Source organism: Gorilla gorilla, chromosome 6, assembly GCF_029281585.2.
Source record: "Gorilla gorilla gorilla isolate KB3781 chromosome 6, NHGRI_mGorGor1-v2.1_pri, whole genome shotgun sequence".
NCBI classification, from domain to species: Eukaryota; Metazoa; Chordata; class Mammalia; order Primates; family Hominidae; genus Gorilla; species Gorilla gorilla.
The window spans coordinates 80,317,349-80,330,628 of NC_073230.2; the positions used below are offsets into that span (position 1 = coordinate 80,317,349).

The 13,280-nt window shown below is 52.6% G+C and overlaps 1 protein-coding gene across 2 annotated transcripts in view; it reads left to right on the forward strand.

Moving 5' to 3' along the window:
- The first annotated feature begins 1,084 nt into the window (after positions 1-1,084).
- Positions 1,085-13,280, forward strand: part of GALNT17 (polypeptide N-acetylgalactosaminyltransferase 17) — a 584,160-nt gene continuing 571,964 nt past the window's right edge. Inside the window, exon 1 of one of the 2 annotated variants that reach the window (XM_055392683.2) lies at positions 1,085-1,770. In XM_055392683.2, coding sequence (XP_055248658.1) covers positions 1,533-1,770 — 238 coding nt within the window. In that variant the 5' untranslated portion in view covers positions 1,085-1,532. The remainder of the gene's footprint in view (positions 1,771-13,280) is intronic. The other variant, XM_004045535.5, reaches the window with a different exon arrangement.

Consider the following 13,280-nt stretch of genomic DNA (forward strand, 5'->3'; position numbering starts at 1 on the left):
AAGTCTCAGAATCCGAGCCTCCAGGCCAGATTTTCCCTCTAGCCATTCCTGGCCACGCAGCGCGGAGCCGCAAGCACACAGAAAAGGATGTCTTCATCGCCAACCGGGATGGAACGAACCCGCCCGCTCGGGGAGTACTGAGAACTAAAGGGTCCCTCCAGCGCCGGCCGCAGCCAGCATGCCTTGACTGCCTCCATCCCGCGCGGTCCCCACTCTCCAGAAGCCCCCGCCCTGCCCGGGTGCGCGCGCACGAGTCGGCGAGCCGGGGAGCTGTGCGCTCGGCAGCCTGCGGGCGGCGGCGGCGGCCGACAGCCTCTCGGGGACAGGGTGGCGAGGAGCGGCGGAGGAGGAGCTGGCGGCGCCGCCGCCGCTCCCCTCGAACCGCGCCCCGCCCTCCGCCGCCACCTGCGCGTCCCCTCCGGGCTCCTCAGCTCCGGGGCTGTGTGGCTCTCGGTGCCGCAGCGGCGGTGTCACCGCGTCCGCCAATTGGGAGACTCGGCGTTTGGCTCCCGGGGGCGCGGGACGAGCCGCGCGGCCGGATCTGGCGAGCGGAGGGTGATTCGGCGCGCGTACCTCCCCGCCGCGCTGCCCGCGGCGTTTTGGGAGGGGGTAGAGAACTGCTGTGACTTTTGAGGTCCGACTCCTTCCGGCCAGCCTCGCGACGCGCCAGCTCCGAAACAGGCCGGTGTGCCCTGAAGGCCCCGAAGGCTCTCGGCGCGGTTTGGGGGCTTGGAACGTGTCCGGGAGCCGGCGGCGCTGTGCGCGCTGGTGAGTTTGCCGGCGGGGTGGGGTGGACCCCGCGCGGGGGGCGGAGAGGACGTAGCGCTCGGCCCGGCGCCCGCCCCCTAGTGCTGCCCCCACTTTGAGAGTAATTGAGACTTGAGCGTGACTGCGGAGCCTGGAGGATGCGGGCGCCCCGAGCGGGCTTCCCCTCTGCCCGGCGCGATGGAGCGGGTCGGTGAGCGGAACAAAGGCGCCCGCCCGGGGGAGCGGGTCTTCCGCTGAAGAGCGCGGGTGGCGCGCCGCGACGGCCGCCTGCGGGCCAGGGTGGAGGCTGTGCGGCCCCAGGCGCGGCGCGCTCCGCCGTGGGCGGGCGGCGATCCCTGAGCCCGGCACCTGCGCGCCGCTCACTCTGCGCCTCCCGGGCAGCCCCGCCTGCCGGCCTCGGAGTCCGCGGCGCCAGCGGCTAGAGGTCCAGAGGCGAACCACTTGCTGGTGCAGAAGAGAAACCCCCAAGTCCCTGGCCTTTCGTGGAGACGCCTGGAAGGGGCCGTGCGCCGTGGACTGAGCAGGCGTCTCGGGGAGCACTTCTGCAGAGCGAGGACTTCCATGTGAGCGATTCCGTTCCCCCCACTACCAACCCGACCTCCTAGCCGTCTCCGCCGCCCGAGCATCCTTGAGGTGGGACGAGCAGGGGCTTGGATCCCTGCCGGCCGTCTGGTGTGTGAGGCTTGCACGGCCCCTGGCTGCCCCGCGCCTCGCCGGAGCCCGAGGGGGCGCGGGTCCGGGGCGAGGGCCGGCCGGGCTGTTTGATGGCTTCACTGAGAAGAGTCAAAGTGCTGTTGGTGTTGAACTTGATCGCGGTAGCCGGCTTCGTGCTCTTCCTGGCCAAGTGCCGGCCCATCGCGGTGCGCAGCGGAGACGCCTTCCACGAGATCCGGCCGCGCGCCGAGGTGGCCAACCTCAGCGCGCACAGCGCCAGCCCCATCCAGGATGCGGTCCTGAAGCGCCTGTCGCTGCTGGAGGACATCGTGTACCGGCAGCTGAATGGTAAGGACGCACGCCGGCGCCTCCGGGGCTCGGCGCGGACGGGCCGGGCACAGGGTGAGCCCCAGGGTCCCTGCGCGCTGCGCCCTGTGCCTGGGAGCCGGCACATCCTGGCTCCCGCGCGCTCCTTCTTACCCTTCCTGCCCCGTTTCGGGCAGATGGCCGGGGCTGCTGGAAAGAACAACTTGCCTGATTCTTTTCTGTGCCCCACCTGCAAATCTGGTTTTATCTTGGAAACATGTCAGTACAGTTGGCTCCCGGTCCCCGCGTGCGGACTGGAAATCATTCCCTGACGACTCCAGCCCGAGCGCAGAAACTAGTGGAGCGGCCAAATGGGACTGGAGGCGCCCGGGCAGACGTGTAGGAGGAAAATAGTCTTAGAGCCCAGCGTTTGGTGGGGTACCAGTAGGGAGCCTGGGAGATTGGAGGGCTTAGATGTCTGCAGACAAAGTCAAGGCCCCAGGTCGCGGAGCTAATGCGCTTAGGTAGTATATGGGAGGAATATGTCATCTGTCTATGAGGCGAGCTGCTCAGCTAAGAATGAGGACTCCTCCTTTCCTGCCGCCTGTGTTTTTCCTTGGGGGCTGCGGAGGGGCGATTGTTAAAGCTCAGGGTGGGCCTGCGAAGTTTCCAGAATGTAGCAAAGAGAGATGTGGCATCCCATTAGTGACAATTGTCAGAATCTGTCCCATCTAAAATGTTGTGCTCAGTACTTCAGGAGAAGAGGGAGACTTTTTATGTGCTCTTGTCACACCTGGGCCAGGTCATTGGACACTAGCTGTCCCCAACGTCAGAGTGAGTGTTACCTACCTGAGTACAGGCAGGTTTCCAGGATGCGTGGGGTTATCCAAGGCAGATACGTACTTAGGTACAGACTACCTCCTCCCTTTCTGAGCTTGTAACTCATGTGTTCAAACGAACTGCAGATAATCACGAAGATCGTGATAATAATAACTGATGGAATTCTTGCTCTGTGCCAGATGCGTGCAAAGACATTACAAGTACATTATCTCACTTTATGTTCACATCTGTCCAGCGAGGCTCCACCCATCCCCAGAGGGGAAATGAGAAGACTAAGTGAGGGGAGGTTAACTAAGTTGCCCTGTGTTAAATAAGATATAACTGCGCCTCAAACCTCTGTAATCGGAATAATAATAGAGTTTGGAATCAGAACCCTGTGTCTGGTTGACCACAGAGCCTGTGCGCTTGACCTCTTAGGCACAAACTTCTATCCATGGTTTTCCCCTAAGTGAAAGGAGTATTAGGTTTGTTGAAAACAGAAATATGTGGAATTGCAAATACAGACATATACCTTCTCACATTGGAGGATCTCAACTGTCTTCACTGTGGTGGCAAGGGGCAGGGAGAAGGAGGATGGCAAATGGTTCTTTTCAGGCTCACCAAAGGTCCCTGCTGGGTACTGGCGGAGGGATGGGATGGAGGGAGAGGGGTGGTCAGATCTCTGAGCAGGTGAAAGGACGCTGCGGTCTTCTCGAAGCCATCTGACAGATATCCAGGAGATGCCTTGAACTTGCAGGGTATATGGGCTGACTGTCAGGGTAGCCCACGGAAGTTATGCAGAAGCTCTTCTCTCAGGTGTCAGAAATATGGCACAGAATGCGACAAAAACCCATAGTTCATTTCTGGAGGAATCAGAAACTTACGGGGTGGCCTTATAATTTGGGATAGATTCCTGCCGTAGACATACCCATAGGAACTTCAAAGGATAACCTGGTTTCCTTCATCAGGCTTTTCTCAGGGACACAGGTTATTTTAGTATCAGTTTCTTTGTTTTATGTTTTTTTTTCTTTTTTTTTTGAGACAGGGTCTTCTCGCTCTGTCACCCTGGCTGGAGTGCAGTGGTGCAATCATAGCTCACTGAAGCTTCAAACTCCTGGGCTCAAGTCATTCTCTGGCCTCAGCCTCCCAAGTAGCTGGGTCTACAAGTGTGCATCACCATGCACTGCTAATTTTTTAATTTTTTGTAGACACAGGGTCTTGCTAGGTTGTCCAGGCTGGTCTCGAATTCCTGGCTTCAAGCAATCCTCCTGCCTGGGCCTCCCAAAGTGTTGGGATGACAGGCGTGAGCCACCATGCCTGGCCCCAGTATTAGTTTAAATTAGGAGCATTAAATATTATATAGCTGTACCCTAACTTCCCTCATAGGAATAATAAAATTCTATAATAATAACTGTTGGAATTCTTGCTGTGTGCCAAATGTGTGCAGAGACATTACAAGTGCATTATCTCACTGTACACATCTGTCCAGAGAGGCTCCACCCATCCCCAGTTGAGAAATGAAAAAACTAGGTGAAGGGAGGTGAGGAGGCTACTTTCTACTTGCCACAGACATACGTGAACCCACTGAATCTTTACAATGACTTGCGAGATGGGTGCTCTGACACCCGCCTGAACAACTTGCTCACAGTCACCCAGCTAGTGAGTGTCAGAGCTGGGAATCGAACCTGGAATGTCAGGCTCCAGAATGGAGGTTCTTAGCTCCTGCACCAGTGTCTTGATCTTCAGCATGTGCATCAGAATCACTGAAGAGCCCTTTAAGACAGATTTCTGGGCCTCCCGCCCAGGTCTCAGGTGAAGCCTGAGAATTTGCCTCTCTAACAAACTTGGGACAGGGCCCTCAACCCACTGCCCGACACTCTGCTGCCTACATCAAGCAGAGTAAAGGTAGAAAACCCATCCAACCTCCAAAGCCAGCTCATTTTGGGGACTTAAGCTGAGAGCTTGCTTCAGATCAACTGGCATCTGGCTTCCTTCTCTGTGGCCTTCTGCCCTGTAAACAGTTCCCGGACTGGTGGAGTCAGGTGCTGTGGGGTGGGAAGGCTGAGTTTTCCTGACTTGCAAGTTGGTGGCAAGGCCAAGTTGAGAGCTTTTCCTGGGCAAGCTAAGAATGCAAGCTGCGACTAGGCAGATGTTATCATCCTGACTGCCTAGTGTCATTTGCAGTGACATGAAGCCTGCAGAAAAAGAGCAGGGAAAAATTGTGAAATATAGGGGGCTCTTCCTCTCTCTCCACCTGGCCCCTCAAGCACCTTCATCCTCTGCCGGTGCTTGTTTTGGGTAATGCATGTCCCATCTGTTGATGCCCTCCGCCTGCTGCAGTGGGAGGCTGCTCCTTGAAGGCAAAGGGCTCCTAGTGCCTGGGGAGACACGTTCTCCCTTGCTCTGCAGCCAGTCTTCATTCATTGCTCCCGAGGGTGGAGAAGGAAACCTTGACCTTAATGTTCTTTATTCCCTTGGAATTAATGGAGAGGCTGCTAGAGCCAGTGCACTGTGCATGTAAGAGGGCCAAAGCCACTTGGTACAGAGTGGGAGCCAGGCATTTTAAAGGTTGCTCAAGTTTCTTAAATCTTTCCCGTGGACTCCTGTGAAGTCCAAGCAGGTGGGATTTATGGAGGGCTTTACCTCCTCCTGGCTTCCTCTTCTTTTTTTTTGAGATGGAGTCTCGCTGTGTCGCCAGGCTGGAGTGCAGTGGTGCGATCTCCGCTCGCTGCGATCTCCGCTCGCTGCAGTCTCCGCTTCCTGGGTTCAAGTGACTTTCCTGCCTCAGCTCCCGAGTAGCTGGGACTACAGGCACCCGCCACCATGCCCGGCTAATTTTTGTGTTTTTAGTAGAGACGGGGTTTTGCCATGTTGGTCAGGCTGGTGTTGAGTTCCTGACCTCAAGTGATCCGCCTATTTCGGCCTCCCAAAGTGCTGGGATTACAGGTGTAAGCCACCGTGCCCTGCCTGTAGGCTTCTTTTTTTTTTGAGTCAGAGTCTCACTCTGTCACTCAGGCTGGAGTGCAGTGATGCAATTATAGCTCATTGCAACCTCTACTTCCCAGGCTCAAGTGATCCTCCCATCTCAGCCTCCCTAGTAGCAGGGACTACAAGTACATGCCACCATGCCTAGCTAATTTTTGTATTTTTTGTAGAGATGGGGTTCTGCTATGTTGCCAGGGCTGGTTTCAAGTGATCCCCACCCCCACCCCTTTTTCACCCCCCTTTCACCCTGCGCCCCACCCCCGGCCTTGGCCTCCCAAAGTGCTGGGATTAGAGGTGTGAGCCACAGCGCCTTGATAGGCCTTTTAAGGGCTGGAATAATATTTTTGACTTTTTTTTTTTTTTTTTTTTTTTTGAGACGGAGTCTCGCTCTGTCTCCCAGGCTGGAGCGCAGTGGCGCGATCTCGGCTCACTGCAAGCTCCGCCTCCTGGGTTCACGCCATTCTCCTGCCTCAGCCTCCCGAGTAGCTGGGACTACAGGCGCCCGCCACCACGCCCGGCTAATTTTTTGTATTTTTAGTAGAGACGGGGTTTCACCGTGTTCGCCAGGATGGTCTCGATCTCCTGACCTCGTGATCCGCCCGCCTCGGCCTCCCAAGGTGCTGGGATTACAGGCGTGAGCCACCGCGCCCGGCCATTTTGGACTTTTAATACTACCCCCATCCCTCAGCACACCACAGCCCGTTGCACTTAATGGGGCACTTAAGGTTTATTGGTTGATCAAGTTGTTGGGAGCTAGTTTGAGGAGGTAAATGATGGCCAGATAGGAAATAACCTCAAGGCTGTAAAGTCTGGGTTGGGTTGGATGGATGTGGAGAGGGGTGGGGGCTGGGAGGACTCAGCTAGAGAGACAGTGTGAGGAAGCCATCTTGCCTGCGCCATCTTGAGGCTCGTCTAGTCTTCCCCTTCCTGACTGAAGGGAACGAGATCCTTCGAGGCCCTCGGAAGTGAGCCAGGTTAGGAATAGGCAAGTTTCAGCGTGTTTTCGTTAAATGTATGATTTCATAACATGAATATGGCTTTATAGTTAAGCCTTGAAACAATGCAGAGATTAGGGATGCCAACGCTTGCACAGTCAAAAATCCAAGTATAATTTTTGACTCCCCCAAAACTTAACTATTAATAGCCTGCTCTTGACCAGAAGGCTTACTGGTAACATAAGCAGTTGATTAACACTTATTTTCTATCTTGTGTGTATGATACACTATATTCTTATAGAAAGTAAGCTAAAGAAAAGGAAATATTATTAAGAAAATTGTATGGGCTGGGCGCATTGGCTCATGCCTGTAATCCCTGTACTATGGGAAGCTGAGGTGAGAAGATCAGTTGAGGCCAGGAATTTTAGACCAACCTGGGCAACACAGCAAGACCTCATCTTTACAAAAATCAGCTGGGCATGGTGGTGCACACCTGTGGTCCCAGCTCTTCAGGAGGCTGAGGTGGGAGGATGTTTTGAGCCTAGGAGTTCGAGGCTACAGTGAGCTATGATTGTGCCACTGCTCTCCAGCCTTCTGGCTCAAAAGAAAAAAAAAATCATGTGGAAGAGAAAATATATTTACTATTAATTGAGTAGAAGTGGATTGTTGTAAAGGTCTTCATCCTGGTCATCTTCACATTGAGTAGGTGAGGAGGAGGAGGAAGGGTGGGTCTTGCAGTCTCAGGGGTGGCAGAGGAAGAAAAAAATCTGTACAGGTGGACCCACGCAGTTCAGACCCTTGTTGTTCAAGGGGTCAACAGCATATTCTTTTTTTGTATATAAAATTAATTCATATTTATTGTAGAAAATATGGAAAATCTAAAACAATTATACAGGAGACAATACCATGTTAAAGAAATTTTACATGATTGCCTGTAGGCTTTGTACAAGCATTAGGAAAGTGGACCTAGTGGTCAGGCACAGTGGCTCATGCCCGTAATCCCAGCACTTTGGGAGGCCGAGGTGGGTGGATCACTTGGGCCCAGGAGTTCCAGACCAGTCTGGCCAACATGGCGAAACCCTGTCTCTACAAAAAAATACAAAAAGTAGCAGGGCGTGGTGGCTGGTGCCTGTAATCCCAGCTATTCTGGAGGCTGAGGCAGGAGAATCACTTGAGCCTGGGAGGCGGAGGTTGCAGTGAGCTGAGATTGCACCACTGCACTCCAGCCTGGGAGACGGAGCAAGATTTGGTCTCAAATAAATAAATAAAATAAAAAAGAAAGTGGACCTAGGGACAGACGGATTTCTTGTTAGAATTCTTCTTTATGTGATTTTTGGCTTTCTATCATGTTTCTGTCACTTTCTGAGGAAGTTACTTATTTCTCTCATTTTAGAGGTGAGAAAGGTGAGAAACAGAGATACTATGTGACTTTTCCAGGGTGACACAGCTAGGGAAGGGCAGAGCCAGATTCAGGAATACCAGGGTACTTCCTCCCAGGAGTCCAGCACTTTCCTAATAAGTAAGGGGAAAGAGATGGAGGGGTCTGGAGCTTCACTTGCCCCTCGCAGGCTCAAAGCCTTAGAGACACCCTCTCCTCTCCTCAGAGTCCCCACGCAGGACGCACAGCACAGCTGTATCCCTGTGAGCCCAGGGCAGCTCTGTCATAAGAAGAAATGCAATCGATTCAACTTAGTTACCAAATTTAGATTTCAGAAGGATATTGAATAGAAGTGGAGTTGCTTAAAGAAATTGAAAATCTTTGTAGAAATGGAGAGAAGTCAAAATTACCTCTTCCAGTCCTGCCCCCAAGCCACTCAGGCACTTGAAGTTGGAGTCTGAGCGATAGGAAACCAAAACGCTCCTATATAGCCCCAGCACACCACAACCCACCCAACAGAACTCCCTAGGCAAGGAAAGTGAGTTGGCACAGAGAGAGGAAGAGATTTGCTCTCACAGGTCTCCAAGGTGGAGTCAGAAAGAGAGGAATGGTGGCCAGGCACGGTGGCTCACGCCTGTAATCCCAGCACTTTGGGAGGCCCTGGCGGGCAGATCACTTGAGGTCAGGAGTTCCAGACCAGCCTGGCCAACATGGTGAAACCCCGTCTCTACTAAAAATAGAAAAATTAGCCAGGCGTGGTGATGGGCATCTGTAATCCCAGCTACTCAAGAGGTTGAGGCAAGATAATTTGCTTGAACCTGGAAGGCAGAGGCTGCAGTGAGCAGAGATTGCTCCCCTGCACTCCAGCCAGGGAGACAGAGCGAGACTCTGTCTTAAAAATAAACAAACAAACACACACCAAAACCAAAAACAAAAAGAGAGGGATGGCATTTGGAAAGCATCTCTGTTCATTAATGCAAGAGGTGGTCTGGTGTTATATTTCTTCTTTCTTGCAGCCCACAGACGCTGGACGGTACCACCATTTCCTGCAGGAAGGAGCGAAGGGAGAGGGCACATGTGCATATTAAAATCAGTTGCTGCAGGGAACATCAGAAGGAAACCAGGGCAGTTCAAGCCTTCATTTGCTGCACGCAGACATTCCACAGGGATTGAGGACGGGTGCGGGCCCTGGGTTATGGAAGGCTGGGTCCTAGGACCAGGGCCAGGGTGCTGGAGGACACCCACTCCCTTTACCTCCAAGGACTCATGGTGTCTGGTTGCAGTTGGCCCCTCCTGAAGAAATAGGGAGTCCTGTTCTTGGACAGCCCTCAGATGCAGGCACATCTGTGTTGGCAGGTGAGTGTGATGGGCACCCTGCCAGTGGGGGCAGCTGCCACCTGCCCAGCCCAGAGGTAGCAGGAGAGGCAGCCAGTGTCATTCTTGCTGAAGAAACCCAACCCCCCTGACCTTTGCTAGTTGCCAAATCTGGAGTGTCCTTTGTGGAAAGGAAGAAAGCTCGGTAATTACTTAGAGCTAAGAGTGACCACAGGAAGTTGGAACGTGAGCACACCCAAGCCCAAGGCCAGCGAAGAAACAACCTACGATTAGGTGACCTGCGAGTCTTTAAGAATATATAAGAAGAACCAGGCACAGTGGCTCACGGCTGTAATCCCAGCACTTTGGGAGGCTGAGGTGGAAGGATGGCTTGAGACCAGGAGTTTGAGACTAGCTTGGGCAACATAGCAAGACCTTCTCTCTACAAAAAATAAAAAATTAGCCAGACATTGTGGTGCATGCCCATGGTCCCAGCTACTCGAGAGGCTGAGGTGGGAGGAACGCTTGAGCCTAAGAGTTCGAGGCTGCAGTGAGCCATGATTGCACCACTGCACTCCATCCATCCTGGGTGACAGAGCAAGACCCAAACTCTTTAAAAAAAAACCCCAAAATCAGTGTATTAAAAGGACAGTCAGGGCCAGGCGTGGTGACTCACGCCTGTAATCCCAGCACTTTGGGAGACCGGGGCAGGTGGATCATGAGATCAGGAGTTCAAGACCAGCCTGGCCAACATGGTGAAACCCCATCTCTACTAAAAATACAAAAAATAGCCAGGCATGGTGGCGAGCGCCTGTAATCCCAGCTACTTGGGGGGCTGAGGCAGGAGAATCACTTGAACCTGAGAAGCGGAGGTTGCAGTGAACCGAGATTGTGCCATTGCACCGTAGCCTGGGAGCCTGGGCGACAGAGCAAGACTCTGTCTCAAAAAAAAAAGAAAAAAGAAAAAAAAGACAGACTGGGTTTGATTTCCACTGTCACTTATTACCTCTGTGACCTTGGGCAAGTTCCTTCACTTTTTAAGTGTAAAATGGGACTGTCATATGTCAGGATGACTTGAAATTCACAATGTATAGCATAAGCATGAAACCCAACACACGGCAGTTGTGAGAATACAAACTACTTATGGGAAGGGCCATGCGTGCTGTTTCCCATCATATTCCCGAGACACTTAGAGCAGCCCTGGGCCATGGTAGGTACTCAGGAGATGTTTCTTTTTCTTTCTTTCTTTCTTTCTTTTTTTTTTTTTTTGAAACAGAGTCTTGCTCTGTTACCCAGGCTGGAGTACAGTGGCATGATCTCGGCTCACTGCAAACTCTGCCTCACGGGTTCAAGTGATCCTCCTGCCTCAGCCTGCTTGGTAGCTGGGATTACAGGTATGCGCCACCACGTCTGGCTATTTGTGTGTGTGTGTGTGTGTGTGTGTATTTTTAGTAGAGACAGGGTTTCACCATATTGGCCAGCCTGGTCTTGAACTCCTGACCTCAAGTGATCCTCCTGCCTCAGTCTCCCAAAGTGCTGGGATTTCAGGCATGAGCCACCACATTTGGCTCTTTGTGTGTGTGTGTGTGTGTGTGTGTGTGTGTGTGTGTGTGTGTGTTTAGTAGAGATGGGGTTTCACCATGTTGGCCAGCCCTGTCTTGAACTCCTGACCTCAAGTGATCCTCTTGCCTCAGCCTCCCAGAGTGCTGGGATTACAGGAATGAGCCACTATGCGGGGCCCTCAGGAGATATTTCTTGAATGGATGCATGGACAGCTAGCAATGTTTCATAGTAGAGTATGGTCATTGTTATTTGCTTTGTGAATCTCAGACGAGGTGAGAGGAGGTCCTTTTCCTTATAACTTTCTTGGACTCTTCGGACTACTTTTGGATCCTTCTCTCTTCCATGTGTTTATCTGAGCCAGACTCCATTTCCTTCTTCCTTCTCCTGCCATCCCCTGCTCCTCCTCTTACTTATAATGACGGTGCCTTTGGCTGATGGCTTTTAATGCCTAGGAGAAGAAATGGCAGCCTGTCTCTGACAAACCCAATTACAGAACACGATGGTCATTCATATCCGTTAGTGAGCACTTCCTTGCCACGAGGCGTAGACTAGATGCTAAGAGTACAATGAGGTGCAGAGATCATGCTTACTTAGGCATTGTGGAATAGTGGGAAGATATCTTTGTGGCTTTACCAGGGATGTGCCAGGTCCCTAAAGAATATTAGACTGGCTGGGTGCGGTGGCTCACGCCTGTAATCCCAGCACTTTGGGAGGCCTAAGCGGGTGGATCACTTGAGGTCAGGAGTTCAAGACTAGCCTGGCCAACATGGTGAAATTTTTTCTCTACTAAAAATACAAAAATTAGCTGGGCTTGGTGGCACATACCTGTAATCCCAGCTACTTGGGAGGCTGAGGCAGGAGAATCACTTGAACCTGGGAGACGGAGGTTGCCATGGGCCGAGATTGTGCCACTGCATTGTAGCCTGGGCGACAGGGCGAGACTCTGTCTCAAAAAAAAAAGAAAAAGGAATGTTACACTGAGCCTGGAAGTAGGGAGGCTTGAACTGGTGCACGGTAGGTGTTTAGCCGGTGAGTGCTGAATTTAAACAAGAACACTTAGAAATTTTCATGCATGCACGATAGGTGCGAGGTAGTGAGACCACCTTGTGGAAGGTGTGAAAGCAAGTCAGAAGAAATGGATGCTCTTGGCCGAGTGCAGTGGCTCACGCCTGTAATCCCAGCACTTTGGGAGGCCGAGGTGGGTGGATTCTTTGAGGTCAGGAGTTCAAGACTAGCCTGGCCAACACAGCGAAACCCCATCTCTACTAAAAGTACAAAAATTAGCCGGGTGTGGTGGCGGGCACCCGTCATCCCAGTTACTTGGGAGGCTGAGGCAGGAGAATCACTGAACTCAGGAGGTGGAGGTTGAAGTGAGATGAGATCCCACCACTACACTCCAGAGCGAGACTCTGTCTCAAAAAAAAAAAAAAAAGAAAGAAAGAAAAGAAATGGATGCCCTTGAGAAGTGGTCAGAGCCAGAACTACGAATCTGCGGGATTCCTGGCAAGGGAATGGCATGAGCAGAAGAGTGTGTGGGGACATGTAAGTGAGGAGGTGTGGGAGCTCCTTGGTGGAGGGGAGTTTGTTAGGAGGACTGGGTGGAGGCTGGACTGGGCCAAGTTTTGGATCCTAGGTTGGTTTGGACTTAATTGCGTAGGCTTGGGGAGCCATTATGTGACCATGTCACTATGTTGACCTAATGTGATGTCATGTTGCGGCTTAGTGCATCTGGGGATGATTGGGAGAGTGGGTTGGAATGCAGCAGTAGGGCAGGGCGCGGTGGCTCACGCCTGTAATCCCAACACTTCGGGAGGCTAAGGTGGAAGGATCACTTGAGCCTGGGAGCTCGAGACCAGCCTGGGCAACATAGTGAGACCCCATCTCTATTTAAAAAAAAAAAAGAGTGCAGCAGTGGGTATAGAGAGCTGGTGTTGCTGGCGTGGCTGGCCCTGCCATTCCTCTGAGTTCAGGACTCAGCCCACCCTCTGAACCTCAGAGTGATTTTAGTTGCATGTCATTTACTCCCTCTGTGACTCCACGATCACATCCAGAACTAAGAGTCAACATCTGGAATTGCTGCATTTGGAAAATCTGGTATAGCTTTGGGGATCTCTGACCTGAGCCCTCTCTCAGGCTCCGACTTCTCTTACACCTTGTTGAGGTCCAGCCCCCAACCCTACCACTGTTTCTAGCTCCCTGTGCTCCTGTCCTTCCATATCTGGCCTGGTGAGTCCGTCAGAAATCCCGTTGTCAGCTCCTCGAGTATCCTTACCTCCTCGTCATCTGTGGCATCCACCAGCAACCCCCGAGGGTGGATCAGCTTATTCCTGGGGAACGTCCCACCATGGCAGGCGTTGGTGCCATAGGATGCAAGCTCAGGTCTTAGCTGGGCCCTCAGCATGTCCAGAACCTGATAATCATCATTATTATTGGCTGTTCACATCCATTAGTGAGCTCTTCCTTGCTGCAAGAGGCAGCTTAGATGCTAAGAGTACAAGAGGTCACACCTATCTAGACATTGTTATCTAATTGGAAGGATACATTTGTAATGTTACCAG